The sequence below is a fragment of the Talpa occidentalis genome, unplaced genomic scaffold (assembly GCF_014898055.3).
Source record: "Talpa occidentalis isolate TD23 unplaced genomic scaffold, MPIMG_talOcc4v2.1 talOcc4.10, whole genome shotgun sequence".
NCBI classification, from domain to species: domain Eukaryota; kingdom Metazoa; phylum Chordata; class Mammalia; order Eulipotyphla; family Talpidae; genus Talpa; species Talpa occidentalis.
In genome coordinates, this window is record NW_023600993.1 from 186,163 (window position 1) to 211,843 (window position 25,681).

The following is a 25,681-nucleotide window of genomic DNA, read 5'->3' on the forward strand; positions in this document are numbered from 1 at the left end:
AAGCCTGGGGTCGCTGCTCTGCCACCTCCCTAGTCTTGCCAGCCAGAGTGCAGCCCTCACACCAACGGTGTGCATATGCGTCTCCTCCTGTCTGAGGACTGGTTCCTTCTGCTCTTTACACAAATGTGACTTCCTGCTGAACTCCGATTGTGCTGAGCTAACGGGACACCCGCTCCGTCACCCTGGGGCTCCCCACACCAGGCCCCACTGGTCAGGTCACCACCACCCAGACCCTCAGGGTCCTCGTAGGTGACCATCTGCTCTGCCTCGGCCAGCCTGAGCCACCAGGGATGGAACCCGGACAGCCACCACCTCGCTGATGGCCAAGCGCCACGGCTGATGCATGGGGGGTTACCTCGTAGCCCAGCAGACGCCCGTTGCTTGGCTCCCATGGGGCTGCGGCCCAGGAGACCTGGATCTCCGAGGAAGATAGGCTGTTCGCTGAGACCTGCTCGGGTGCGGCTGTAGGCTCTGGGGACAGAAAGGGGAGCGTGACCGTCACTGTCACTTGCTGCTTGATTTCAAGTCTCTGGCTGTATGTCCGTCCCCTACTAGGAGATACCGTGAACAGCTCCGGAACCCCTGAGAACACCATCCCTGCCAGGACGACCTCCGCATCCTCAGCATCTGCCACGCTGGCCTCTCAGCTCCTATTTCTCTCCTTCTGCTTCCTCCTCCCACACCCTCCTCTCCCCTTTACCCCACGGTGGCTGCTTGGGGGTCCCTGTGCCTGTGGGCTTTTTGTTTCATTTTTTTGTCTTGTTGAAGCCTGTCCTGCCACGTCCAGGGCAGTCAGGCCCTGCCACAGGGGCCACCTGCAGGGGCAGTCCAGGGAGCCTCGCTCCGTCCATCCAGGGCTGCCCTCTAAGGGCCCCATGAGAACCTGGGTCTGCGTGGACAGGGACAGAGGCCCGCAGCTCTCATGGCACTGAACGTCCCTCAGGTCCACACCATGGGCCTGCGCGTCTGACAGCCAGCCAAGCCCTGACTGAAGCCTTGGCCCACTCGTGGGCCTCCAGAAGTGGGGCGCGCCCAGGCCAGAAGGGCTGACGGGTCAGCAGGGGCAGTGAGGCAGGACAGGCCCAGCAGCGGCTTGCGGGATGCAGATGCTGCCCACACGTGCAGGAGCGTGGCACAGGCCCCAGAGGGGCTTGCGTCTGGCTGCAGGGGAAACTGGGCTGCCGCGGCACGATCAGTGCGGGACACGGCCTGCTCGTCCTCACCGCGACGCCCGCGCCGGCACCCCTGAGGTTGGCGCGCCGCCTGCTCACCCTCCTCGGCCGAGAAGATGGTGCTCACGGGGCTGAAGGGGCCCTCGCCTCTGCGGTTGTAGACGCCCACCCGCACCTCGTACGGGGACATGGGCAGGATGCTCGCGTTGCGGAAGACGAAGCGCGGCGCGTCCGGGGCCGTGACCACCGTCTGCATCCAGGTGGGGACGCCCAGGGGCCGGAAGGCCACCAGGTAGCCGAAGCCCTGGCCGCTCTGCAGCTCCTCGGGGACGGGCTGCAGGGAGGACACGGTAAGGCCGCCCCCACCAGGGCCGTTGCATCTGTTGCGGAGGACACGTCCGGCGGTGTTTCCCTCCGGGCCCACCCGGGAGGGGCCGCCAGCGCGAGCCGGTGTCTTGGGTCACTGGCCGGCAGGCACAGCTGCTCGGCATCCGCCACGTCTCCGGTGAAGAGACGGCTTGGGTGCCACTGGCTTCGAGGGAGCCCACGCCCGGCCCGCAAGCCCGGCCAGGGAGGGACTGCGCAGGGCAGGCGGCCAGGGCGCTGGGGCGTGGCCGGGACATGCTCCGAGGGCGACCGGTGGGGGGGGGGGGCGGCCAGGGGCAGCGGTGGGGGCCCATGGGGGGCACGGCCGGGGCGCAGCTGCTGGACCGCCGGGGGGCGCTCAGGACACTCACGTCCCAGGTGATGACCAGCTCGGACCCGCCGCCGCCGCCCCCGCCGACGTCCGCAGGAGGCACCGCCGGAGCTGGGGGCAGAGACAGAGCCCGGTCCCGCGGCCGCGGCGTCTGGGGCCGGCGCGGGGCCGCCGCTGCCTGGCGCGGGGCAGCAGGGCCCGGCTCGGGCGTCGGGGTTGGTCTCCGCGCGGGGCGCGTCCTCCGGCTCCGGAGGCCTCTGCAGAAGGGGCCCGGCCCGCCCGCCGCGCCCCGCAGCCTGGGCCCGCGCCGGCTCCGCGGCTCTCCGGGCCGCGCTCCGGGCCCGCGCCGGGCCTCCCGCCAGGCCCCACGCACGTCGGCAGCGCCGCCCTCAGCCCCGCGCCGCGCCCAGGCCGGGCTCCGCGCGCCCGACGGGCCGCCAGCCCGCGCCGCCCAGCCCCCGGCCGCCGGACGGAGCACTGACCTGCCTCCGCGGTCCTTACTTTCTCCGAGGGCGCGCTGGGCTCCCCGCCGCCGACGCGGTTGCGGGCCACCACGCGGAACTCGTACTCCACCCACGGGCTGAGCCCGACCACCGTGGCTGTGCGCGCGCGCCCGTCCACGGCCGCGGGCTCTGCGGGGGGCGGCAGTGAGCGCGCGCGCGGGCCGGCGCCCGGGCTCCCCGGGGCGCGCCCCACCTGTGGCCGCCGCCTGCCAGCCCACGGAGAAGGGCGAGCGGGCCTGCACGGCGTGCGCCAGCACCGGGCTGCGGTTGTCCGCGCCCGCGCCCCAGGACAGCCGCGCCGTCGTGGCCGTGACCTCGTCCACGCGCACGTCCCCCGGCGGCCCGGGCGCACCTGCGGGCAGCGGCGCGGTCAGCTCCACCCGGAGGGTCCCCCGGAGCCGCGCGACCCCCGCCCCCGCCCCGGGCGCCGAGGGCCTCGGAGGCCGAGTCCCGCTCGCGGCGCGGCTCCCCGGGCCTCGGTTCCGCGGAACTCGGCGCCGTTTCCGCCCCGGCCCGGCCGTGCGCGCGGGGCGCCCTCCCCGGGCTCGCGGACCCCTGAGGTCGGCTGGTGGGGGCCGCCCGCTCCCGCGGGAGCTCCGGCGTCTGCGCCCCGCGGCCACCCAGCACCGCGGCGGCCAGGCCCTGGGGCCCCGGCCCGCCCCGTCCTTGACCCGCCCGCCCGGCCCGGCCCGGCCCGGCCCTCTCCCCGCCCCGCACGCGGACATGCCGGGGCTCCGGGGGCCGCGGCCGCGCCTCCCCGCCCGCCGGCCCGCACGCCCGGCCACGCGCGGCTCACCTCGCACGACGAGGTCCGCGGCGGAGGACACGCTGTCCGCGCCCGTGCGCGCCTCGCACGCGTAGCGGCCGGCGTGGCGCAGCTGCACGTCCCGGATCAGGAGGTCGCCCGACGCGCCCTGCGGGGACAGCGGGGACAGGGGGCGTCGCGGGCACCCCGGGCGGCCGCCGCCTTCGGGGGAGGCCGAGCGGCAGCAGGCCTGGGGCGGGCGGCCACTCGGGCAGCCCCGGCCCCTCGGCAGCGGCGGGCGCCGGCCGGGCGGGGCTGGCTTCGAGGTGGACACGGCAGGCGCAGCCTGGAGACGCGCCTTCCCACCCGGCGCGGGGCCTCCGCCTCCCGCCTCCGCCATCGTCTGCCCGGGAAGAACCGGGGCGCCGGCATTTGCTGGGGGGACGCGGGATTAGCCCGGAGGAGACGCGCTCTGGGGCGTGAAGAGCCCAAAGCGGCTCAATCCCCTCGCTACGAGCTGGGGGCAGGGACGCCAGCCGCCAAGGCAGAGCAGAAGAGATGAAAACATCCCAGTCCTGAAACAGCAGCTGCCCATGCGGAGCCTGCCGGCACCTCTCAGCGCCAATTAACAGAGCAAACCTCCTTCTTTCTCGAAGTCCAACCTCAAGCGATTCTCCTTTTGGAAGCGTAAGAACAGGCAACACGACCAACTGTGTAGCGAAAACGCAGACTGCAATGAAATTACTTGGAAAATGAAACCCTTTGAAAACGGCGACTTATCCAAAACTCTCTTGGCTGGTGCAGGAGCAGCAGGTGTCAGTGTCCACGGTGAGGACGGCTGCTCTGGGGCTGAGTCCCAGGGGCCACGGCCCCACACTTAGGTCACTTCCCATGGCCATCTCCAGTCCTACGGAGACAGGCCGCTGGGCTCTGATGCTGCCCGGGGGTGGGACGGCAGCCCACGTGACCGCTGAGCAACGAACATGCCCAGCGTGGGAGACCCCACAGAGGCCATGCTGGTCAGTCTGGCTGGGGGCTGCTCCCACCACAGGCTCAACTTGGAGACCAGCTCCCACGTTGAGGGTCTTGCCCACATGTTCAAGGTTGGGCGTGCCGGCCGGTCCATCCTGCGGAAAGGATGCTCCTGGACAAAGAGCCCCAAGGGACGCAAGGTGGCCTGGGCCCAGCAGAGGTGCCTGGAGCCAATGCACATGGGGCAAGGAGCCGTGCCAAGTCACACAGCCACGTCAGCAAACAGCCATCATCACAGCATGATCTGAAAAGGCCAGAGAGGCCACAGCTTCATGGGAACCCGGCCCATGTTCCATCATCTGTCTCCCTCAGCTCCTGTTGCTATGGTTACGCCATCAGCTGCCCAGACCCACGGCTGGAAACACTTAGGCCACTTGTGCTGCCAGGCCAGCAGAGACCAGAGGTCGGCGCTGCCAGCCCTGGGTCCCGGCTGGGGTGCCTCAGCTGGCCCATCGCGCTGGCGGGAGCCTGCAAGGGGGCTTTTAGGCTGGCCGTGGGAGCCCCTCCCTGCGGGGCGAGTGGGGGGCCATGGCCTGGCTGCCGGCAGGAGCCATGGTCAGCCACACAGGTGGGCCAGAGGCCGGCAGGGGCGGGCTTGGCAGAAGGGGATACACGGGGACGGTGCTGGGCATTGTGGGGGGATGAGCCCATCTGAGGGCACCAGTGGCGACTCTCTGCGCTCCACCTGCCCCCGCCCTTCTGCACCCGACACACTGCCTCGTTTGCAGCCAGCTGACCCCATGACTAGTGGGGGTTTCTCTGGTCAGGGCTTGAGGGAGGAAGAAAGTGAGTTTGGGGCGCGTGTTCACAAGGTCATTCGCTAGGGCTGCTTGAGTGCCTGGAACCCAGAACAGCTCTGTCCATCCGTCCTTCACTCTGGAAGCCACCAAGATCACCCCAAGGTCAGGGCACCCCACTGCTCCAGAACCAGCAACCCGGGATCCCAGCAGCCTCCCCGATGCTTCAGGAACGAGCTTTACCTCAAAATCTCACTGACAGAAAAATAGGTCTGATGTCAAATACATCATTAGGCTGTTTTTCCTGATAAAAAGGATCTAACATCCTAACGTCAGTGAAAGACAAACGGCTTCTAAAATCAGAGTGCTGACTACGATAAAACCTTAAATCTCCTGACTGCTGAATCTAAAATTTTAAATTGCCCCAAATGAGCCATTTATTCTGCATGCTCTTTTTCATGTCCACATCAGCTAAGTGGTATAATTATTACATCTTACAAATTAGACCAATTTTCTTCCTGAAGCTGGAGCATAAAGTCTACGCAGGAAGCATCAGTCACAGCCCCAAGACAGAAGGCAAAGACCCCACGGACGTCCAGGCCGGTCTCCGCCCGCTCGGCTGGGGCGCGGCCTGGCTCTCCTCCCACAGGGGAAATCTGGGCAAACCCGACCATCAATGCTCTCGCCGGTCTCGCAGGAAAGTGGGTCCCGGAGGACGCCACGTCCCACCTGGCCAGGCGGACGGACGGGCAGACACAGGAACTCACCCCCAGGCGGGAACCCAGGGGATCCTCTGGGACACGCTCTGGGTGAGGGGCGCGGTGTGGACCGGCGGTCAAGCTGGGGGCCCAGTCGCAGGAGGCCGGGGAGTCCTCGCCAGAGCACGGGCCGGGCTGCGCCGGGAGGGGGAGGCGGGTGCCACCGGAGCGCAGCGCCCCCTTCTCAGCGAGGCCCTGGGGCGGCCGCCCGCCCTGCCCTCCGGGAGGAAGGAGACCCCGTCTCTGCCCCGCAGGGCGGGTGGAGCAGGGCCCGGGAGCTGAGGCCCCCAGGGGACCCCCACGCCGGGTCCTGGGGCCCGGGTGCCCCTCCCCACACCCCGCCTCAGCCCCAGGCCTGTCACTGCGCGCCTTCCCCAGCGCCTCAGCGCCCCAGCCGCAAGGCTCAAAAAAGAGGCAGGAAACGGAGAGGAGAGACGGCCTCGCACCGACCTGCGGGCGGGCGCGGCAGCCGGAGACGGCGGGCGGGCGGGCGGGCGGGCGGGCGGCGCGGGCCCGGGTGAGGGCGGGGCGCGGGCACTCTGGGGCCGCCGCGTCAGGCTGGGCGAGGCCGAGCAGCTCCCAGAGCAGCCGGGGGCCAGGCGGACGGGCTCGGCGCCGCCCAGGGGAGAGCCGCGGCAGGCGGGCCGGGCCGGGGGCCGGGCAGGGGCAGGCGGCCCCGAGGTCCGTGACGGGAGGCCGCGGGAGGGGCGCGCTGAGGCCAGGGGCCGCCGCGTGGTCGGAGCGCCGGGCGCCGGGGCCGCGGGAGCCGCGCTCCAGGGACACGCGGGCGGCGCGGCTCGTGACCAGTGTCGGCGACTGGATGCGTGTGCGCACGCACGTGACGGCTGAGCGCACGCACACACGCACGCACGTGACGGCTGAGTGAGCACGTATGTGCACGCACGCGACGGCTGAGGGAGCGCACGCACGGACACGCATGCACGCGAGGCGGCCGTGGGACAGAGGCGTCCGGGACCACGAGGGCCCAGCGCCGGCGACGCGGGCGGGGCCGCTGGGAGGGGCCGGTCGCGCTGCCCGTGTCGTCACAAACGCGCCGCCAAGGCGGCGGAAGCCGGTGGCCCTGTGTGGGGCGAGGAAGGGAATCCCAGGCCGCCGTGGAGACAGGAAAGCCAGGAAGTGGGGCGGCAGGACGGGAGCAAAGAAAGAGAAATAAGCCGAATTAGCGCGAACATCCGGCCGCGGAACCACCTCAGACACAACGGTGTAAGCACCCGGGTGCCGGGGCGCAGACCGGTGGGGGTGGGGGTGGGGGGTCTTAAGCGTCAGTCGTGAGCGGCAGAGGCTGCAGCGTGCGCGGAGAACCAGGACACCCGGCGCGCCTGGCGCGCAGGAAGCCTCTCCACGTGGAGGCCGCGGCCTGAAGCAAGCGCCTGCAGAAAGATGCTTCCCGCGCGCACCGACCGACAGAAAGCCGTGCCTGCGTCAGCGCCTGGTCAGGACCGCCCGGCGAGGACGGCGAGGCCACGACCACGGCCAGCGCTCGGCGTCACCGCCCTCCCTCTGGGCCCCTTGGGCCAGCCGCCGCCGGTCCACCCCAGACCAGCCCGGGCAGGCGGACGGCACCACAGGAGCAGCCCTCCCGCCCGTCCTTGCTCGCCGCGCAGCCTGACCTCCCAGCGCAGGGAATCGGCCCGAAACCAGTGACGCAGGGAGCGGGACACCGAGGTTACAAAGCACACGGCGCAGGAACACACGGGCAGAGAAGGAAGTCGGGAAAGGTACAACACGTATTTTGGGCTAAAAGACATTTTGAGCTAAATGACAAGGCAACTTACTGTAACGTGCGGGATGCAGAGGACCCGTCTCAGTGGCGAGAGGGATGTGTCCAGCATCCAAGGACACAGTAGAAAAAAGAGAAATGTAATCTAAGTTTCCACCTTAGGAAATTAGAAGAAGAGCAAGTTAAATCTAAAGTAAGCAGATGAAAAGAATTAATAAAAATTAGACCAGGAATCAATGAAATTGGAAACTGAATCAACAGGGAAAAAAATCGATAAAAGATAGAAAGTGGTTCTTTGAACAGATCAATAGAATTGACCAGCCTTGTGTCAGGCTAATTAGGAAAAATAGGGAGGAAACACGAATCACCAGTACCAGCCAGGACATCAGCCCAGACCCCATGGCACTGACAGGACGATGAATAACACCAACAATTTCACACCCACGGAATTGTAACTTGGGTCAAGTGACATGTCCCGGAAGGCGCCATCCACCAAAGCACCTGCAGGCTCTGATGGTCAGCCTTCCAGGGAGGTGAGTCAGTAGGCCTCAGCTCACCAGGTAGAGACAGAGAGCCCAGGGGTCACTGGGGAGCCCCACCAAGCATTTAGGGATAATTAACAGCTCCCAATAGCCTCTTTCAGAGACTGAGCTGTGACCCAGCTCACTTTACAAGGCCTGCACTGCCCTAAACTGAAACCACAAAAACATTCTAAGAAGAGAAAACTATAGACCAGCATCTGTTAGGCATAGAGATGCAAAAATTCACACATATGCACAAACCAAGTCCAGTGATGAATAAAAACGGCGTGAAACCCACATGAGGTCTCCCCAGAAGGCAAGGCTGGCTCAAGATCTGAAAGTGAGTTAGTGTCATCTGTCCAATAAATAGGATAAGAAAGAAAAGCCACATAATGTATCGATACAGACAAAGCATTTGAAGAAAAGCCGATACCAACTCATGATAAAAACTCTCGGCAAACTAGGAATAGATCAGCATTTCCTCAAATTGACTGAGAACATCTATAAACAAACCAAAACCACCTCCGTAGCTAGTAGCTAGTATCATACTGAATGGTCAGAAACAGGAGACTTCCTGGGTCAGAGCAGGAGCAAGGCCAGGGCCCCCTTCTCACAACTGCTTCTCAACACTGAACTAGAAACCTACCAATTCAGTAGGACGAGAAAGGATATACCATCACAAAAAGAGAAAAAGGATCTCGAGCGGGGGAACAGGACATGCGCACGCCACTGTCAAGCGCCCCAAGATAAAATGCTGAGGCATACGTCAAAGACCGCCGAGAGCTAAATGGGGGAAGCTACGAGCTGACAGATAATATCAAAAAAGAATGAAATAGCAAAACACGGCGATTCTGGCCAGGAAGATGCAATGTCATCCAGATGCCGGTTCTCCCAGCCTGACCTAGAGTCCCAGAAACCAGTCAAACCCCAGTGGGTCACTCAGTGGGTCCTGAAAGGTGAATCTAAAATGGTGACGTGAGGACCCAGAAACTCCAGTCCAGCAGAGCAGGAGGATTGACCTGCTCAAGGTTTGGGGGAAGGGGCGGTGATGGAGACTGAAAGAGACAGACAGTGAGGAGACAAGGACCAGAGGGATGGCCAGGGAGGGTGGGAAGGGGAGGCAGGGCCTCCTCTCAACAGTGAGGCTGGGACTGGAGCACCGCACAGAAGAGAGCCTAGACTCAGACCTCAGAGCCTTCAAAATGGAGCCCAAACGGGTTACAGACTTTCTAAGTTTGAAAGGCAAAACTCTAAAGCTCCTAGAAGGCAACTCAGGAGAAAGCTGAACGCTGCGGGGGAGGTGGGGGCTCCAGAAGCCTGCAAGGGGCCCCTGGAGAACCACCACTCTCGAAGCTCAGCCCCAAGGAAACCAGCCACTGCACCGGCGGGCACAGGCCCCACAGACAGTGCAGGAAGAGACCTGGGGGCAGCAGGCGGCTGATGCGGGCCAGGAAGCTGCCCATTAAAGCAACATGTTTTATTTTAATTCTTGAAAATTTACTGATGATTAGACATGTTGAAAAGTAAGTACTTTCTCTCAATTGACAATGTTTTCCTGATGTTTTAAAGTTTTTTGACCAACACGGTTTTGATGGCCAAGAGTGACTGACACCCACATGGCCCCCGAGCACCCGCAGGTGCAGCGGGCAAGGCTGGCGAGTCCAGCAGGCCTGGCAGCGGGACTGCGCATGGGATGCTGCGGCGGCCGGCACTCATGTCAGACATTTGTCAAACGTGGAATGTTCCAAAGCTGGAGGGCGTCCAGTCTGCCATGGAAGCTGGGCCACACGGGTGCGCAGGTAGTTGCATCCTCACGTGCAGGCTGGGCCCGGCAGGCTTGGCAGACAGGTGGAAAACAGCGGCACTTGGCTTTCAAGTTTGCCCTGAACCTAAAACTGCTCTAAATAATAAAGTTTATTGACTGAGATAAAGGGCCGGTTGCTAAACACCCCCTATTTTATGGACAAACATTTCACAGCTAAGTGGAGACCAGCAGAACAGCTTGCTGGGGTGGATGTAGGGGCTGGGGAGCTGGGATTGAGGTGGGAGGTGAGGAGGTAGGAAGGTGGGGAGCTAGGATTGGAGCTAAGGATGAAATCTTTGTGAAGTGACTAAAATATTCAGAAATTGTGTTGATGGGCGCACACTCTGAATATACTCAAAGCCTCTCAATTGTACACTTTAAATGGGCAAATTGCTCGATATGTGAATTAGTTCTCCATAAAAGTGCTATAAAATAATCTACGGCCGCACGAGTAACACAGTGTTATGGCTGCAGCCACCGTTTTCCTCTTCATTTGCTGTGATTTATTTGTTCATTTGTTGGAGTTATTAGCTCTACCCCGTTTGTGACAAGCCCCCTCTTTCAGGGTATTATTTATGAACATCTCAGGCCTGCCCCCACACTGGCAAATAAAACAAAATCGCAATTAGGAGCAGCTTGTTCTCTCCACCCACTGCACCAGCCTCGCCCCCGGCAATGAGATGTCTTGAATCTGCAAATCACAGATGCAGGCGAATCTCTTCTCTAAGGGCAGGGTCTGGGAGAGCCGTGAGCAGCACTGGGGAAGCAGGGCCAGCCCAGGACTCTCGGGGTGTCCCCATCTCCAGTGTTAGCACCTCCACACTCTGCAGACTCGGACACTTTCGGTCCACACACACTGATGTCCCCTCTGGGAGTCGCTTGCATGCTTTTTGTTTTTAAACATCCTTCTTTATTTTTTCACAACATAGGATTTCTCCCCTCATGTGCGGTCACCATACTCTTTTTTTTTTTTTTATAAGATTTTATTTTTTTAACGTAGAAGAGCTGGGACACAGGCCAGAAGTGCAAGGGTTGAGAGAACTCACCAGAGACAGAGTGGGGAGCAGAACAGGTGGATCCACTGAAATCCACTGCTGAGGGGAGCAGCGGGGAGGCAGGAGAGGTCTGCTGCGCCCTGTGGGTAGCTCCCTGGCCAGGAATCGAACTTGTGCCGCAGTGGCTGGCAATTCTGAGACTTAACCCCTGCACCACCAGGGAGGCCCAGGTCACCATAGTCTTCCCACCAGGAAGCAGGGGTTTTGTGAATTTCCCTAGCTAGAAATACAAAGGTAATTTTTCTTCCTCTTTTCCAAGGTGTCATTATCAAGCCCCCAATTTTCTTCATTTGGAGGAGTCAAAGTCTCCTTAGTCTAATTCTAAGTTGTTAGTAGCCAAGTTATTAATAAGCAATCTCATTATTAATCTGAGGAAGGAGATGCTGGTGATAATGACACATTATTCCTCAATTGTCTTTTCATCAAAAAAAAAAAAATAATAATAATCCAGGAAAACCCGAGCGTGGAAAGGGCTTGGGGAACAGGTAAATGCTGGTGCTGTGCTGATGGCACACACCTCACAGGGGCTGTTCTGAAACAATCTGGAAACAGCCTTCCCTGCAGAGCTGCCAGCAGGGAGGCAACCACAGCCAGGCCCCAAGCCTTCCTTCCCCACACTCTGCATGGAGCGCGCAGAAAGTACTGGGGTCACCTAGCTTTACAGATGGGGACACTGAGGCAAAGAGCAACTAAAGTCTCTGCTCTGAACCCGGCCACAGGTCCCGCTTAGCTCCCTGACCCGGGCCCGCCTCTCCCTGCTCCTGTGCCACCTTCCAGCCTGGGCTTGCTGGCCAGGGCTGCTTCCCGGATTGGTCCACCAGACTCCAGGGCAGCCTTACGTCATCATCCAGCTGCATTTGCCAGAGCACAGCATATGTAGCAAGGGAATATTACTCAGCCATGAAAAAGAATGAACTCTTGCCATTTGCCGTGACACAGATGGACTTTGAGGGGACACCACTCCATAATGCGGTGCGTTGACAAGAAATGTCATCTATGTGGCCCCACCCCCACCCCAGCATGCTTGTGACACCATCACCCTGCACGGGATGCTCACATAGCACAGGCGCCAGCCTCATGACCTCACCCCATATCCCAGCCTCAGGCCAGTGCCCCGGCCCCCAAGCCACGAGGAAACGGCAGTGACTTACCCCGCCAACCTTCTCGAAGTGAGTGCCATCCTTGAAGTCCACGAGGGCCCCATCGACGTACCAGGCAAAGTCGACGTCCAGTAGGGGGTCGTGGCGCACCTGGCAGGGCAGAACCACGCTCTCGCCCACGGACACGTCCACGCTGGATGGGGCCAGAGCCATCCTGGTGGGCTCTGGGGAGAGGCAGGGCCATCAGGGCTGTGACTGCGGGGACTGGTCCACACAGCCGTGTCGGCAGCACCTGGGGAACCATGCAGGGGCCACAGCACCCAAGCCACGGGCCCAAGGCAGCGGCAGGAGGACAGACGGGAACCATGCCCCAAGGCCTGTCTGTGTCGGGAGGATGGGCCTGCGCTCTCGACATGGAGGCTTAAGACTTGCGGCCCCTGGGGAACGAGGGCTACTAACCACGACGAGATTAGCCTCGACAGAGTTTTATTCCCTCGTGAGATAAAGAAGCAGAGCAGGAACCTGTGTTTTCATTAGTCCCAAGTGACTGGACATCTATACAGACCCATCTAAACACATGCCCCCCTCCCCAGCTAGGCCCTGCGGGCACCCCCGTCCCTGCTCTTTCTCCTGGGGTTGAGTCCACTTGGTCAGCAACTGCCATTGACCGTGCACATGACCTCCATGGGGGCAGGGGCCTCGTGACCCCGGCACTTCTGCCGTGAAGCCACAGCCCGTCTCAGGGACAGCAGCCCCAGGGGCGCATCCCTCCACCTCCGAGCCAGCCCCGGGGGTGAGCGCCCAGCCCAGGCCGCAGCCAGACACGCATGGCTCTCTCCACGAGGCATCTGCAGCTTTCCTTCTATGTAACCCCTCTGCTGACTGTCGCCAGCGCTGGTGGATGTGCCCCCTGGAGGGCAGCATCTCGCATGGACATGCTCCGGGCACCCGGCCTCTGGCAGCCCCCGGTGCTCCTACCAGCAGAGGAACCAAACACGCCACGTCCCCCGTGGCCACACCACCCTTGCTGCCAGCAGGGCCAGGTGGGACCAGAACAGCCCAGATGACCTCAACCTCACCCCGGCCACCGGCTGCCCTGCCTGTGCCCCCCCCCCACCCGCGGCCCTCTGGGAGCCCACCTGTGACCACCAGGTGCGTGGTGCCGCTGGCCCTGCCGAACTGGTTCTCAGCCACGCAGGTGTAGGCTGCGGCGTCAGCCTTGGTCACGTTGGTGATTCTGAGCCCTCCGTCCTTTAAAAAGGTCACCCTGCGGGGAATAGATCAGACACCAGATCAGAGTGGTGGCCATCCCCAAGCCAGGAGCAGTTGTCAGGGGGTGGGGGCTGTCGCCCTCAGCCAGCGCTTTCAAGGTGGGACAAGCATCCCGCCCTTGGGCAGAGAAGCCGGACACCCACACCAGCCCTCACGGCTTCTGCCCTCACCCCCAGCCCCGGGTCTGAGCCACACGCGGTCACCCTGACCCAGTACCTGAGCCACAGGTGGAAACATTTTCCAAAGACACGTGGTGCGGTGGGTCACCCACGGCTTTGTCAGTTTGGAGAAACAAGAGTCGACGGACTGTCCCCACCACCCCCATGGAAGCGGCGCGGGGCCCAGAACCCGGCTCTTGTCACTGTGACGTGGCATCACTTTCTGTGCCACTTAACACGAATTCTGCGAAAGAGCCTCTGGGGGGTCACCGAGGGCGCCTATGGCGCATGCTCTGCGCTTGCCCTGGGAGCCTTCGGACGGCCGCCCGGCTGCCGCCTGTGCCTGGCCCTGCGGGCAGAGCTGCCAGCCAGCACCCAGGGATGAGGACGCAGCACGACTCAGCCCAGCCGCCGAGAGCAGGGGCCCTGCGGGCAGCGGCGAGTCCGTGTCCGCGGCCCTGAGCGCACGAGGGCGGCCTGGCCCCGACCGCGGGCACAAAAGCCAAACAGGCAAACGGGGCGACGTCAAGTTAAGCTCCTGCACGGGGGGCTCCAGGAGGAAACCAGCGCGGCTGGAACGAGGCTGTTGCAGGACACACCCGGCGAGAGGGAAACGTGCCAAACACACGCACGGCTGCTCACAACAGCCGCGGGACAGCAGGGTAGCCTGAAGGGACAAGATCGAAGTGGACGCGCCCCCAGTGTGGACCCGGAGCAGCTCCCAGGGACGCTGACCCCACACGCCCAAAGCCACCCCGGGAGCTCGGCCACTGCCCCAGGGCAAGGCCACAGGAGGGGCCGGACGCCGCGCTGGGCACGGGTCGGCACAGACACTGGGAAAACAGAACGGAGCATCCTTCAGACACTGAAGACGGAGGTTCCGTGGGCGCTGGGTGCTCACCCGAGGGCCACAGCGCTGGCGCGGAGCCCCGGCACACGCGGGGAGGGCGGAGGGGCCACCGCGGACACGGCTCACTCTGAGGGCGAAGGCACCAGGGGACGGCCTGGGGGAGGGCCCCCCAGACCCCCCTCCCGTGTGGAAGTGCAACCAGCCGATGGACTGAGCGTCCTCGGACTATAAGGCCGGGGAGGGCCATGGGGGGAGGGCTCAGGTGCGGGGGGCACCCACTGCTGGAGCAGGACTGGCTCACTGTGGGGGACCCACGCCAGTAACACCGGCTCAGACCTCACACAGCAGCACCCCGAGGCAGTGAAGCCTGGACGTGAACCCGCCCCCCACGGGGCCTGGAGCCTCATCTCGCCGTGACCTCTTTGCCCTCTCAAGTTAAGGCCCCGCCGCCTCCTGAGCGCTGCTGGGCAGGCGCTGCCGCCCACTCAAGGCGCCGCCACAGGAGCCCGGCCAGCACAGCGCTGCCTAGCCGACACCAGGCCCCACAGCGACGGGCTGGGCCGGGCTGCGCTGACGCTGGGCCGCTGGAAGGGGCCTCCCGTCTGCAGGGACACCAGGAGGGGGAGGGAAATCTACTCCGTGACATCTGGCTAATCCAGTCTAAACTCTAACATTTGGTGGGTGAGTCCTCTGGCCCAGGAGCAGGAGCACAGCCACCCCCACCCCCACCCCCCCCCAGGAGCAGGGAGCACAGCACCCCCCAATCCCCCCGCCCACGGCCCAGAGTACCTTCGGCTCTCCTGCAGGCTCAGGTCTCCTCTCTTCCAGGAAAGGCGGGCCCGGGGGGAGGCCTGGGGCCTGCAGTCCAAGCTGACCACGCTGCCCGCCAGCGCCTGCACCGCCTCCTTTATCGGGGTCCTGGAGAAGTCGGGAGCAGCGGCTGGCGGGGAAGGAAGAGGCACGAGAAAGGGCGTCTGGGCCCTGGTGCTCTAAGCCCCGCCCTCGGCAGAGCCATGTCTCCACCCGGCTCCGCTTGTGCCAGGACAGCAACCCTCACGAGCAGGGTCTCGGGCGCGGCCAGCAAGTGCTGGACCACGCGGCAACATGTCACTCAGGAATTTCAAATGTTTACTGTGCAGTGCTAAAGGCGCTCAACTGTGAATTCACAGAGTGCAAGGACGATGCTGACCAGAGGCTGTCCTGGCCAGCGAGCGCGCGGGCACGGCAGAGAGGCCGTCAGCCTGGGCTCTCGGCTGCACAGTGCCGGGGTGGGGTGGGGCCCCTGCAGCTGGGCAGGAAGGGTGAGGGCGAGCGTGCTGCTGCTGCTGCTGTGTGGTTGAGCCCAGAGGCCGGCGACATTCCCGCCACCCCCACCTGACAGGTGTGGGGGGCAGGTGTGGGGGTGTCTGCACACCAGAGGAGGCTGACAAGGCTGGGCCCTGGATCCGGCTGTGCTTGGAATTTCAAACTTTCCTCAATCACAGGGAGGATGCGTTTCCTCCCTCCTCCCCGCCCCCCTTCAGTGGCGGTTGCCCACCCACACCCTGACCCTGTCTTCTCCTGGTGGTGCCAGGCGGGCAGTGCCTCTAGGCCGGGCTTCTGCATGGGAAGTTTGCTGCTGTGGCCCAGGAACAGGACAGCAGCCTCGGACCCTGCCGGAGGCGCAGTGCTGGGGCCCTGGACATCTGGCGGGCAGCATGCACCCCCACCCACCCGCGGGGTCAGGAGGCACTGGCGGGCTCACCCAGGACTCGGAGCTCAGCGCTTGCATATGTGCGCCCGTGCTTGTTCTCCGCCACGCACTGGAACATGCCGGCGTCCGCCAGGCGCAGGCCGGAGATGGTCAGGGCACCGTCCTCGATCTGCACCCTCTCCTGGGGACACAGGCATGCTGAGCGGACATGCTGGGGGACCAGCCCGCTGCGCTCCCCTCAGGTCTCCTCCAGCCAGCCGGGGCCTGCGGGGCTGTGCCCAGCCACGCGTCCAGCCACTGCACCCACGCTCCACGCTGCAGCCCGCGGGCTTGTTTAGAGCTGCACAAGGCCAGGGTGCCCGCGGGCTGGGACCCGCAGCTCCTGCCCAGCTCGACCTCCTGCACTGCCCGGGGCGGCCTGTCTGCGCGGCCTGCAAACCGCGTGTTAGGCCAATTGAGTCCTTCAAGTCCCTCACGTCGCTGGGACGCTCCCCAAACGCCCTCAGTAACATGTTTCCCAAAACCTTCTTCGCGCACCGAACCTCCATCTGTTCCTCTCGTGATTTAAACAAAACTCCTCCCGCCCCCAGGCTGGGAGCAGGTCACCACAGACACCGCCCGGGCAGCCCCTCTCCGGCCTGCGGGGCCCCTCGCGCCTCACCTCTGGTGCCAGCGCCGCCCCGTTCTTCAGCCAGCGGTACCAGGGCTTGGGCTTCCCGCCTGCCCGACACTCCCAGTGCAGGCTCTCGCCAACGGCCAGCTCCGCGTCCCGGATGAGGCGCACCCAGTGGGGCTTCGCTGCAGGGACGGAGAGACTCAGCACCGGGGCAGACACCCCCACGTGGGGGTCTCCCGCAAACTCCGCGTCACTCCCGGGGGAGCTCAGTCCAGAACCACGAGTCCCTCACACCTGTGGTCTCGGCCCTGAGTGGCGCTGCCCCAGGTCACTGTCCACTCCAGGGGGAGGTTCTCGCCCAGGACACCAGGGTAGCCGGCCGGCCCACGGTCACACCCTCTGGCCACTTCTTGTGAGCTGCACGCACCGCTGGGGGGGCGCTGGCCAAACGGCCTCACCCTCAGCCAGGACCGCGGGGGCTGCACCGGCCTTGCCCCAGCCGGACTCCTGGTCCTCTCAGCTCCACGCCCTGGTCACCTTGACCAGGTGCAGCCGCCCCTCTCGCTCCTCCTGGACCAGCCTGAGCATCCCCGGGAGTCCTCTCTGCCATCACCCACACACTGTCTCCAGGGAGACTGCACGTAGCCCCGTCCCAGGAGGAGCCCTGGGTGACACCCCGGGCCTTGAGAAGGGACTGCAGACCTGGCGGGCAGAAGAGCCGCAGCCCCGCGGGGTGGAACACGCAGGCCGTCCCGAGCAAAATCTCATCTTTTTAACAACTCTGCGGCAACGCTCAGCCGCACTTGACAGAACAGCCGCTGGCCAGCAGATGCCGCGGGAGCCGCAGCCGACACCCACCGTAGTACGTGAGCCGGCCGCGGGCGACGTTCCGGCCTCGGGAGTTCTCGGCCACGCACTCGTAGGCGCCCGCGTCCTCCTGCTGGAAGTCGGGGATCTCCAGCACGCCGCCCCACTTCCTCCGCCGGGCCTTGCTGGGAAAGGCCAGCCCGTCGCTCCGCCGCCAGCTGATCTGAGGGACGGGGCTAAGGAGAGCGGCGACGCCGGGTCACCTGACCCTTTGAACCGACTCCGAACCACATGGCCTCGTGCGGAGAAGGCCCTGGGCCGGCCCGGCAGAGCTCTAGGCCTCGGCGGAACCCCGCGTCGGCCCCAAAGGGGCCCAGTAAAATTAATCCTGTCTCAGTAAAATTAATCCTGCGCCTTGTTAATTCATGACTCACAGACAGAAACTCAGCCGCCTGCTTCTGCCTCACAAGACGCAGGTGGAGAGGCCGAGGAGGCTCAGCTGCAGACCCACCCAGGCGGCCCCTCTCCCGCCAACGCCTCTGAGGTTTCAGATTAAGTGACCCGCGGGTTGGTTTTCCTTCGCTCGTGAAGGAAGGGAAGTTTTAGGAAGCCAGACTACCTCGACCTCTTGCGGCCCACGGGGCAGTGCCCAAACTTACTTCCCGAGGGCAAAGCACTCCAGCTTCACCGTCGAGCCCTTAGCCGCTGGAAGGACTTCTGGAAACTGCACTTCTATCTTCGGCTCATATTCCCCCATCGCGCCTGCGGACGGAGGACGTGGCCGTTACCCTCCGTGGGGCACGCCATTCCTCGCACGGGGCCGCCCTGCTGTGTGGGCCTGGTGCCTCCTAGCAGCAGGGGACTCGCCCTCCACCGGGCCCCTGAGGAGCCGGGCAGCCGGACAGCAGGTGCCGTGAGCAGCCAAGCTGAGCTGCGCCCCCACCCGCCCTCAGGGCCTGATGTCGCTTGGACACAGCCAGACGGACGGATGGAGGGTGTATTATGGCTTCTGAAGCACCCCTGCGAGCCCTGGGGGGCGCTCCCCGCTGGCGCCGGCCTGAACTGGGGTGGGGACTCACTCTGAGCCCAGAGCTCCTTTAATGCAGGGGGCTCAGGGGCAGGTCTCACCTGTGGTTTATAAATCAGAAATACCGTTTTGTTCTGAGAAACAATAGGTAATTCTTCAAGGGTACTAGTCACCGTTTCCCATTAATTTCTGCTTGAGCACCTAACCTGGGGGCACCGCACCTGGGGGGGGCACCACACCTGGGGAACCACACGGGGGGCACCCACGGGGGCTTCCTACCATCGGCGCGCAGCACCAGGGGCGTCGGCGAGCCCAGCACGCGGGTGTTCGTCACCAGGCTGGTCACCACACAGCTGTAGTTCCCCACGTCGGGCGGCTCCACCTTGGCCACGTAGAGGTGGCCCGTCTCCTGGGAGACGAACCTGCGGCCATCCTCCTCCACGAAGGACGGGTACGCATTGAAGATCCAGGCGTACGCCAGCTCTGGGCACGGAGAGAGGCCATCAGCAGGTGTGTGCTGGGGGTGGGGAGGAGCAGCCTGCCCTCGCCCGGCCTGCCCCCAGCTCTTCTGGGGCATGGCCTCGGGGGTCTGGAGCTGGCCGGGGTGGGGTGGGGTTGGTGTGCAGCTCCTGCCCCGCAGGCCTCCCGGGAGGGATAGTGATGTCACCTCTATACCGTGGAGACCTGCGTGCTCCAGGCAGCCTGCCTGACCCCTGACAAGGCGCACGCCCAGGCCCTGCGACTCCCCGCGGCCAAGCAGCCCAGCCCCCTCCACGCCCCCAGCTCGCTCCCTGCTGCGCCAGCACTATGACCAGCCACGAGCCCCGAGGGCACCACCCTCTGGGTGCCGGGCGCCTTGTCCCCTTGCCAGAGCCTGCCTCCCGGACCAGCGGCCACAGAAAGGCCTGGCCCGCTGCCCGGCAAAGGTGGGATGGAGGCCTCGCGGCGGGCAGCTCCTGGGGGCACTGAGGGTGCAGCGGGCCCATGGGCTGAGGGCTCCCCACCCAGGACAGGCCCACCCTGCATGTCCGGCTTCCAGCTCCACCACCAGGGAGACGGAACCCTCAGCAGACATGTTTTATAGAAGAAATTGTCAAGCAAATAGTCGGGCACGACAGCGAGAGTAACGTGGGGGCTCTGTGGTGCCACTTCCGGGCCTGGGCTCTGGGCCAGCTGGCAGAGGGGCGGGGCTTGGCCGCGGGGTGGACACCCTGTCCTAACGTCTGCAGGGTGGGGAGGGCCGGAAATGGCCCCGAAGCCAGTGATGGTCAGTCCTGGGGAGCAGGGATGGGGGGCAGAGTGCCAGCTGTGGGCGGCCTGGCTGAGCGAGAGAGTCCACCCCTCACAGCCCCACAGCAGCACCAGGCCCGAGAACCCAAGGCCGCCAGAGAGGGAGGCAGACTTGAAGCGGTTCCGGTCAGGGGCCAGCAAAGCGGGACGGGGCCAGGACATGGACCTTCCGGGACAGTGGGACCAACACAACTGTTGATACCCACCGCCCCCCAGACGCCCCCACAGTGACCCCAAAACATAGGCAGTGGAGACACAGGGGTATTTGTGGAGTGAAGGACCCCAAGCTCGTGATCGCACCTCCTGCGGGCACCTTCTCGGTTCTCCTCTTGCTTCCAGATCCTCAAGCCCAGAGGCACATCCCACTGTAAGCTGATGTGTAAATAGCTGTTTCCAACACAATCTTGTGATCTGTGCCTCGTGAATACTGTAGCTGATAATGAAGCCGCCACTTGAAAAGCCTTTTATTCAGAAAAGGTTGAACAGGAAGGGTAAAGACCTGTTTTAAAAGATGTTTTTAAAATGTTAACTATATTTTGATGAACTGTTTGATGTGCTGTTAATGGTGAGAATATTTTGAGTGTCTGTGTGTGTGTGTGAGAGAGAGAGAGGAGAGAGAGAGAGAGGAGAGAGAGAGACTCTTTGTTCCCGGTAAGAAAACCCTTGTGATTAGGCAGAGTAAAAGCCTCTTCTGCTAATAACCTCATTTCTACTTACCAGTGGAAATGGGCATTTTATTCTGGTTTAAAAGTCACTCTCTTGGCAGGAAGCGGCAGCAGGTCCCCGCGGCATTCCTTAGGAAAGAGCTGTCATGTCCTCAGAGGAGCTGATGCTAACGGGGACTGCCCGGCATGCTGTGGGCCGCCCGGCCCCAGCCCCCACCCTTCTAGGCTCTGGCTGGCACCTTTCCGGTCTTGAGGGTACTTTGTATCATTGGCAGCCCCACGATGCCCTCTCTGAAATCAGCTGCTGAGGGTTGATGTGGGAGTTAGAACCCAAAAGCATCATCTTCTGATCCATTACTGCCTGTCGTCAGCTTGTGCTAAAGAAATTTCCATTTTGCAAGGGCAGTGGAATCTTGCACATCATTTGAACAGGCAGCAGGTCAGTCAAATCATAATTGGCTGCAGTTAGCCCTCCTGTGAGCTGAAAGGCTCTTCCGCCTCTCGTGGACGGCACCGAAGCTGTCATTTACTGCCACGGGAGGCACAGAGCGCTCAGCCTCAGTGTGTGTGAGAGGCTCGGGGCCGGAGGGGCTGGTGGGCGGTCAGGCGGCGCCAGCACACTGGGTGGTGAGGGTGCACCGGGCACTGGCGCCAGCGCTTTCCCCTGCACAGCAGGTCTTGCCACAAAGCTTCAAGTCCTCGGCAGCCCAGGTTCTGAGCTAATCTCAGCATTGCCCTCAAACATTATCAGGTTCTTGGAACTCCTTGAAAAAGGCACGTCTCATGATAAAGTGAGAAAACCCACTTGCTGGGAGGAAAGAGTCCCTCTCTCTCTCTCACACACACACACTCACTCACTCACTCAAAATATTCTCACCAGTAACAGCACATCAAACTGTTCATCAAAATATACTTAACACTTTAAAAACATCTTTTAAAACGGGTCTTTACCCTTCCTGCTTTAACTTTTCTGAATAAAAGGCCTTTCAAGTGGCGGCTTCATTATAAACTACACTATTAACTAGGCACAGACCACAAGATTGTGTTTTAAGCAGCTATTTACACATTTGCTTACGGCGGGATGTGCCTCTGGGCTTGAGGATCTGGAAGCAAGAGGAGAACCGAGAAGGTGCCCACAGGAGGCGCGATCACGAGTGACTGCTTGGGGCCCTTAACTCCACAAATACCCGCTTCTTTAGGGACTCAGGCCACGTGCTGGAAGGGTCACAGCCGACCCCAGTTCAAGCCACCAGCATGGGCGCCTGCCTCCTCCCCGTCTCTCTGCAGGCGCCTCTTGGCTGTGCAGACGTGTCTAAGGGAACATACTCCCTCCCTGCAGCTCAGTGCAGAAAGGCCCTTCAAAGCCTGAAAAATGCTATGGCCCTTTCTGTGATTTTAACAATTTAGCTAAAAACATCCTGCTGATGTTAGAGAGAAAGAGACACAGAGACATACAAGGTTACTGCCCAAATGCAGGTTTCGGTTAAAATTCTCAGGGGTTAGTGGCTGGCATGTTTAGGCATCACCCCACTTTTATCTTTAATTGGGAACTCTTATTATGGGAGCCCACTGGCTTATTTATTAAGTCCCCCAATTTACTGTAATTTGACACTTGATCCCATTCATGGTTCTCTGCTCACAGTACCTTCCCCAGTCACTGCAGAGAATATGTCTGGCTAACAAGGGGTTCGGCTGTGGGACCCACAAGTCCCTAATGAGAGCCTGTGGGACACGAGGGAGGGAGCGGTCAGCAAGAAGCAGTGGCTATAAGCCCCCCAGAAGGGCGGCTGTTACCCAAGGGGTCTTAGTTCTAGAATAGCAAGTTGGCTGTAAGCACTGCATGTTTGTCCATGTCTGAGATGAGGCCTCAGTCACATTGGCTGAGGATGCTGGGACACAGCCAGGACCAACGCTCCAGCTGCAGTCTCAGCCCCAGTGCCCAGGCCCGCTGACCCTGCAGGGCTAGTGGCTGATCTCAGCGTGGGCTGTTGTGTGGAAGAGGTGGGCTGTAGTTTCCATAAAACATGCTTATTTTGTATCAAAAGTATCCCCCTACTGTCTTGCACCATCTGCAGGCATGTGGGGCCCTGACGCTGAGCTGGCGCAGTCAGGAATGTAACCTGACCCTGTGATCCTTCGAAGAATGGTGACTGTTCACATCACGTGCGATTCTCTACATTTTACAGGGAATTTGGTGTCCAACATGAGTGCCCAGGGGTGCTACCCTTGCCTCCCAAGTGGCCTTTCTTGCCCTCATCTTACCACTTCCTGAGCCTGAGAAACGCCCCATGCTCCGCCCTAGCCGCCTGGGCTCTTCCTCTGGGCCTGGAGACCAACCCTCCTTAAAGCCGTTCGCCAGGACCCTCCCCCTCACATGAAGGTGCCCTCCTGCCCGCCCCCCACCCACCATCCCCAAGCCGCCCACAGGACTGAGGCCCCAGCACACTGGCCTGGGAGCTGCCATTTTCTGTCTAACCCTCCACACACACATCACAATTATTTCAGCTCTATTTTTGGATTGATCGGTACTTTGAAAACAAACACAAAATCAATTGTATAAAATAAACAATTGTCTCTCAGCTAAATCTGTCTTTATAAAAAGTCCACTCTGTTTTAGCAAAGAATACCAGGGCAGGGATTTTTGGCCTGGATTCAGCAAGGGTGAAGTGAGCTTGCAGCGTCTGTTCCTTTAACCACTGACCATTACCTCTCAGCCAGGAGCTCAGGGGCTGCATGCACTGGTGAGAGGGCTGGGGGTCTGCCCTCCCCACCCCGGCCCCCAGGCGCCGGAGGGCACAGCAGGCAGCTGGGTGGCTCCCTGGACAGGACAGGCCATCTCCCCACCTGCCTCTCTGGCCTCTCTGGCCACCTACTCCTCCAAGTGAAATTGAGGTTTGGTTCCTTTAAAGAAAAGCTTTAGCGATAACTTTCCATGTAGAAGTCAAAGTGCTCTTCCACTATCTCAGGAGCTGAATGACACAGAGGAAAGAGTCTCAGGCCAGCAAGGAGCCACACATCCTGTGGTTCGCTCAAATCAATCTACTTACAGAGTCTCAGTTTCCTCGTCTGCGAAATAAAGAAATGAAACCCAGTTCCTCTGCTGTGCGCCGCACGCCCAGCACACCACGGAGAAAGGGATCATCAAACAATGTGGTTTTGCTTTACAGTTATTGATTTTTCCTTGTTTTTGGTCCATAGGGACACTTTCAGAGTTGGTGAAGGAAGTGAAAAAATAAATATTAGAAGAGAGGCTCCCCTTTCTACTACAGAAATCAAATCATCAGTCCTCACCACTCGGGCTCTTGGAGGAGGGTTCACACGGGACATGCGTGCCATCGCCCAGGCCACAGGCTGACTACACCTGGGGCCATCGTGGCTGGGAGCGGAGCCCACACCCAACCACGAGGAGACCCCATGGACGGAGCCAGCCGGGAGCAGCCCTGGTGGTGCAGGGGCCAAGGGTCACCCCAGGGGACCTCAACACAGCCTCAGGCCTGGGAGCATAAGGCTCCCCATCCACCAACCTGAGCACAGGTCCAGAAAGTCAGCAATAGACACGGAGACCAAGGTGGTCCCCACACGCTAGCCACAGTGCCTCAGGAAATAATACAGAAACTGGGGACTCCCTCGTGGCTCAAGGGGTTCAGATGCAGCGCCATGAAGTTATCCACAGCCGCAGCACAAGTTCAATCCCAGGCCAGGAAGCTGACCCACATGGCACAGCAGACCTCTCCTGACTCTCCGCTGCTCCCCTCAGCAGTGTGTTTCAGTCTGCCTGTTCTGTACCCTACTCTGTCTCTGGTGAGTCCCCTTACCCCCCACACCTCTCGCCTGCACCCCAGTTCTTGTATGAATAAGTAAATCTTAAAAAAAATTAAAAGAAACAGCTGCCTCAACATGACGCGTAAATGGACAGGCGTGTCACTTATGCATAGAAATAGAAATTTACAGAAAACAGCTATTTAGTGCTACACTTGTGAACGTGAAATCTTAATATTGTAAAGATATCAATTTCCCCCAGATTATTATACAGATGATGTCATTCCAAACAAAATTTTAAAAAATTTGAAACATTTCTTTAAAAAATTAAGGGGATCATCCTAAAGGGCACCCAGATGAATAGTGTATTGGGAAAGATAGGGTGTCCCCTTTCTTGGCAAAATAAGTTGTAATGGGGGAACTTGTCCCCCAAATGATGCCTGCATCATGGAATGAAATAAGCCCGTGTGGATTAAGGTGTGACGATGCTGCAAGGAAACAGTCGACCTGGGCACAGCATCTCAGAGAAGTGCGTGTAGGTGTGATGTATCCAGGGACTGCCTCACCCTAGCAGGTGTCAGATGAGGGGTTACAAAGCAGCCCGGAGTGGTGGGCCATGCAGGAAGGGTGTGGGGTAACCCAGCACCCCCTGAAAGATGATGGCAGATCCCCGCCCCCTGATCACACCAAATACCTTCTAGGTGGAGCAAATTCAAAGGTGAAAAATCGCGTAAAGTAAGTGGGTGGGGGGCCTCTCCTTGGTGGAGCAGGTGGTTGGGCGCAGTGCTGTGAAGCTGTCCACAGCCTCTGCAGTGCCAGTTCGATCCCAGCCGGCTGGTGAGGGTCCCACATGGCGCGCAGACCTCTCCTGCTGCGCCCGCTGCTCCCCTCAGCAGTGTATTTCATCAGTCTGCCTGTTCTGTTCCCCACTCTGTCTCTGGTGAATCCTCTCACCCTCCCGCTCCTCGGCCTGTACCCTGGATCTTGTATAAATAAATCTTTAAAAAAAAAAAAGTGGGTGGGCGTGTCTGGGTGGCTAAAGCAGGGCTCCCACACCCACACCAGAGGCAGAAAACCCTTTACAAATCAAAGCAGTTTGATGACCCGAACATTTAACAAGGCAAAATAAGCAAATGAAAGTCAAGCCCACGAATTTTGATGACAAAGGTGACACATCGGAAAACAAAACCCCGTGGTCTCAATGACGAGGATGGCCATAAAGGCCTCCTGTCCACAACCCAGGCTGCTTCCAGTCCAAGAAAACGCTGATCCTGGAGTCTTCCGGTTAATACCGGCAGATGCAGGACAGCCCCAGCGCCTAACTTGGACACTAAGCTGCCGGGACAGCAGCTCTGGGGACATGGCATGAGCTGAGGCAAGGCTGTTCCACGGCCACATAGGGGGTCTGCTGTGAGGCTAAGCCCCGAGACGGCACACTGTCCTCACTCTCTGAACACAGAACACCACGCCCACCACCATCTCCAGGACAAAGGCTGGTGCCCAGGGCCCCACGGACAGGCTCCGGGGCCGAGCTGACCCCCACCCTCAGAGACCCTCCCTGCAGGCCCCTCCTCCCCCAGGCTGTGGCTCCTCAGTGTGGGCGCCCAGGGAAGGGGCTTCGCCACATCTGGAAACCCACAGGGGAGTGGGATGGGGAGTGAGCATGGGGCACTGAAGGC

The 25,681-nt window shown here is 61.5% G+C and overlaps 1 protein-coding gene across 1 annotated transcript in view; it reads right to left on the minus strand.

The window, feature by feature from the left end:
- Positions 1 to 25,681, minus strand: part of CNTN3 (contactin 3) — a 63,167-nt gene that overhangs the window by 9,450 nt on the left and 28,036 nt on the right. The window contains exons 6-19 of the mRNA XM_037521922.2: positions 18,568 to 18,771; positions 17,921 to 18,023; positions 17,313 to 17,497; positions 16,500 to 16,636; positions 15,890 to 16,019; positions 14,935 to 15,085; positions 13,005 to 13,132; positions 11,917 to 12,089; positions 3,169 to 3,286; positions 2,566 to 2,724; positions 2,352 to 2,501; positions 1,910 to 1,980; positions 1,272 to 1,506; positions 356 to 471 (exon numbers count right to left, since the gene is read on the minus strand). Of these exons, the coding sequence (XP_037377819.1) occupies positions 356 to 471; positions 1,272 to 1,506; positions 1,910 to 1,980; positions 2,352 to 2,501; positions 2,566 to 2,724; positions 3,169 to 3,286; positions 11,917 to 12,089; positions 13,005 to 13,132; positions 14,935 to 15,085; positions 15,890 to 16,019; positions 16,500 to 16,636; positions 17,313 to 17,497; positions 17,921 to 18,023; positions 18,568 to 18,771 (2,060 nt within the window). The remainder of the gene's footprint in view (positions 1 to 355; positions 472 to 1,271; positions 1,507 to 1,909; positions 1,981 to 2,351; positions 2,502 to 2,565; positions 2,725 to 3,168; positions 3,287 to 11,916; positions 12,090 to 13,004; positions 13,133 to 14,934; positions 15,086 to 15,889; positions 16,020 to 16,499; positions 16,637 to 17,312; positions 17,498 to 17,920; positions 18,024 to 18,567; positions 18,772 to 25,681) is intronic.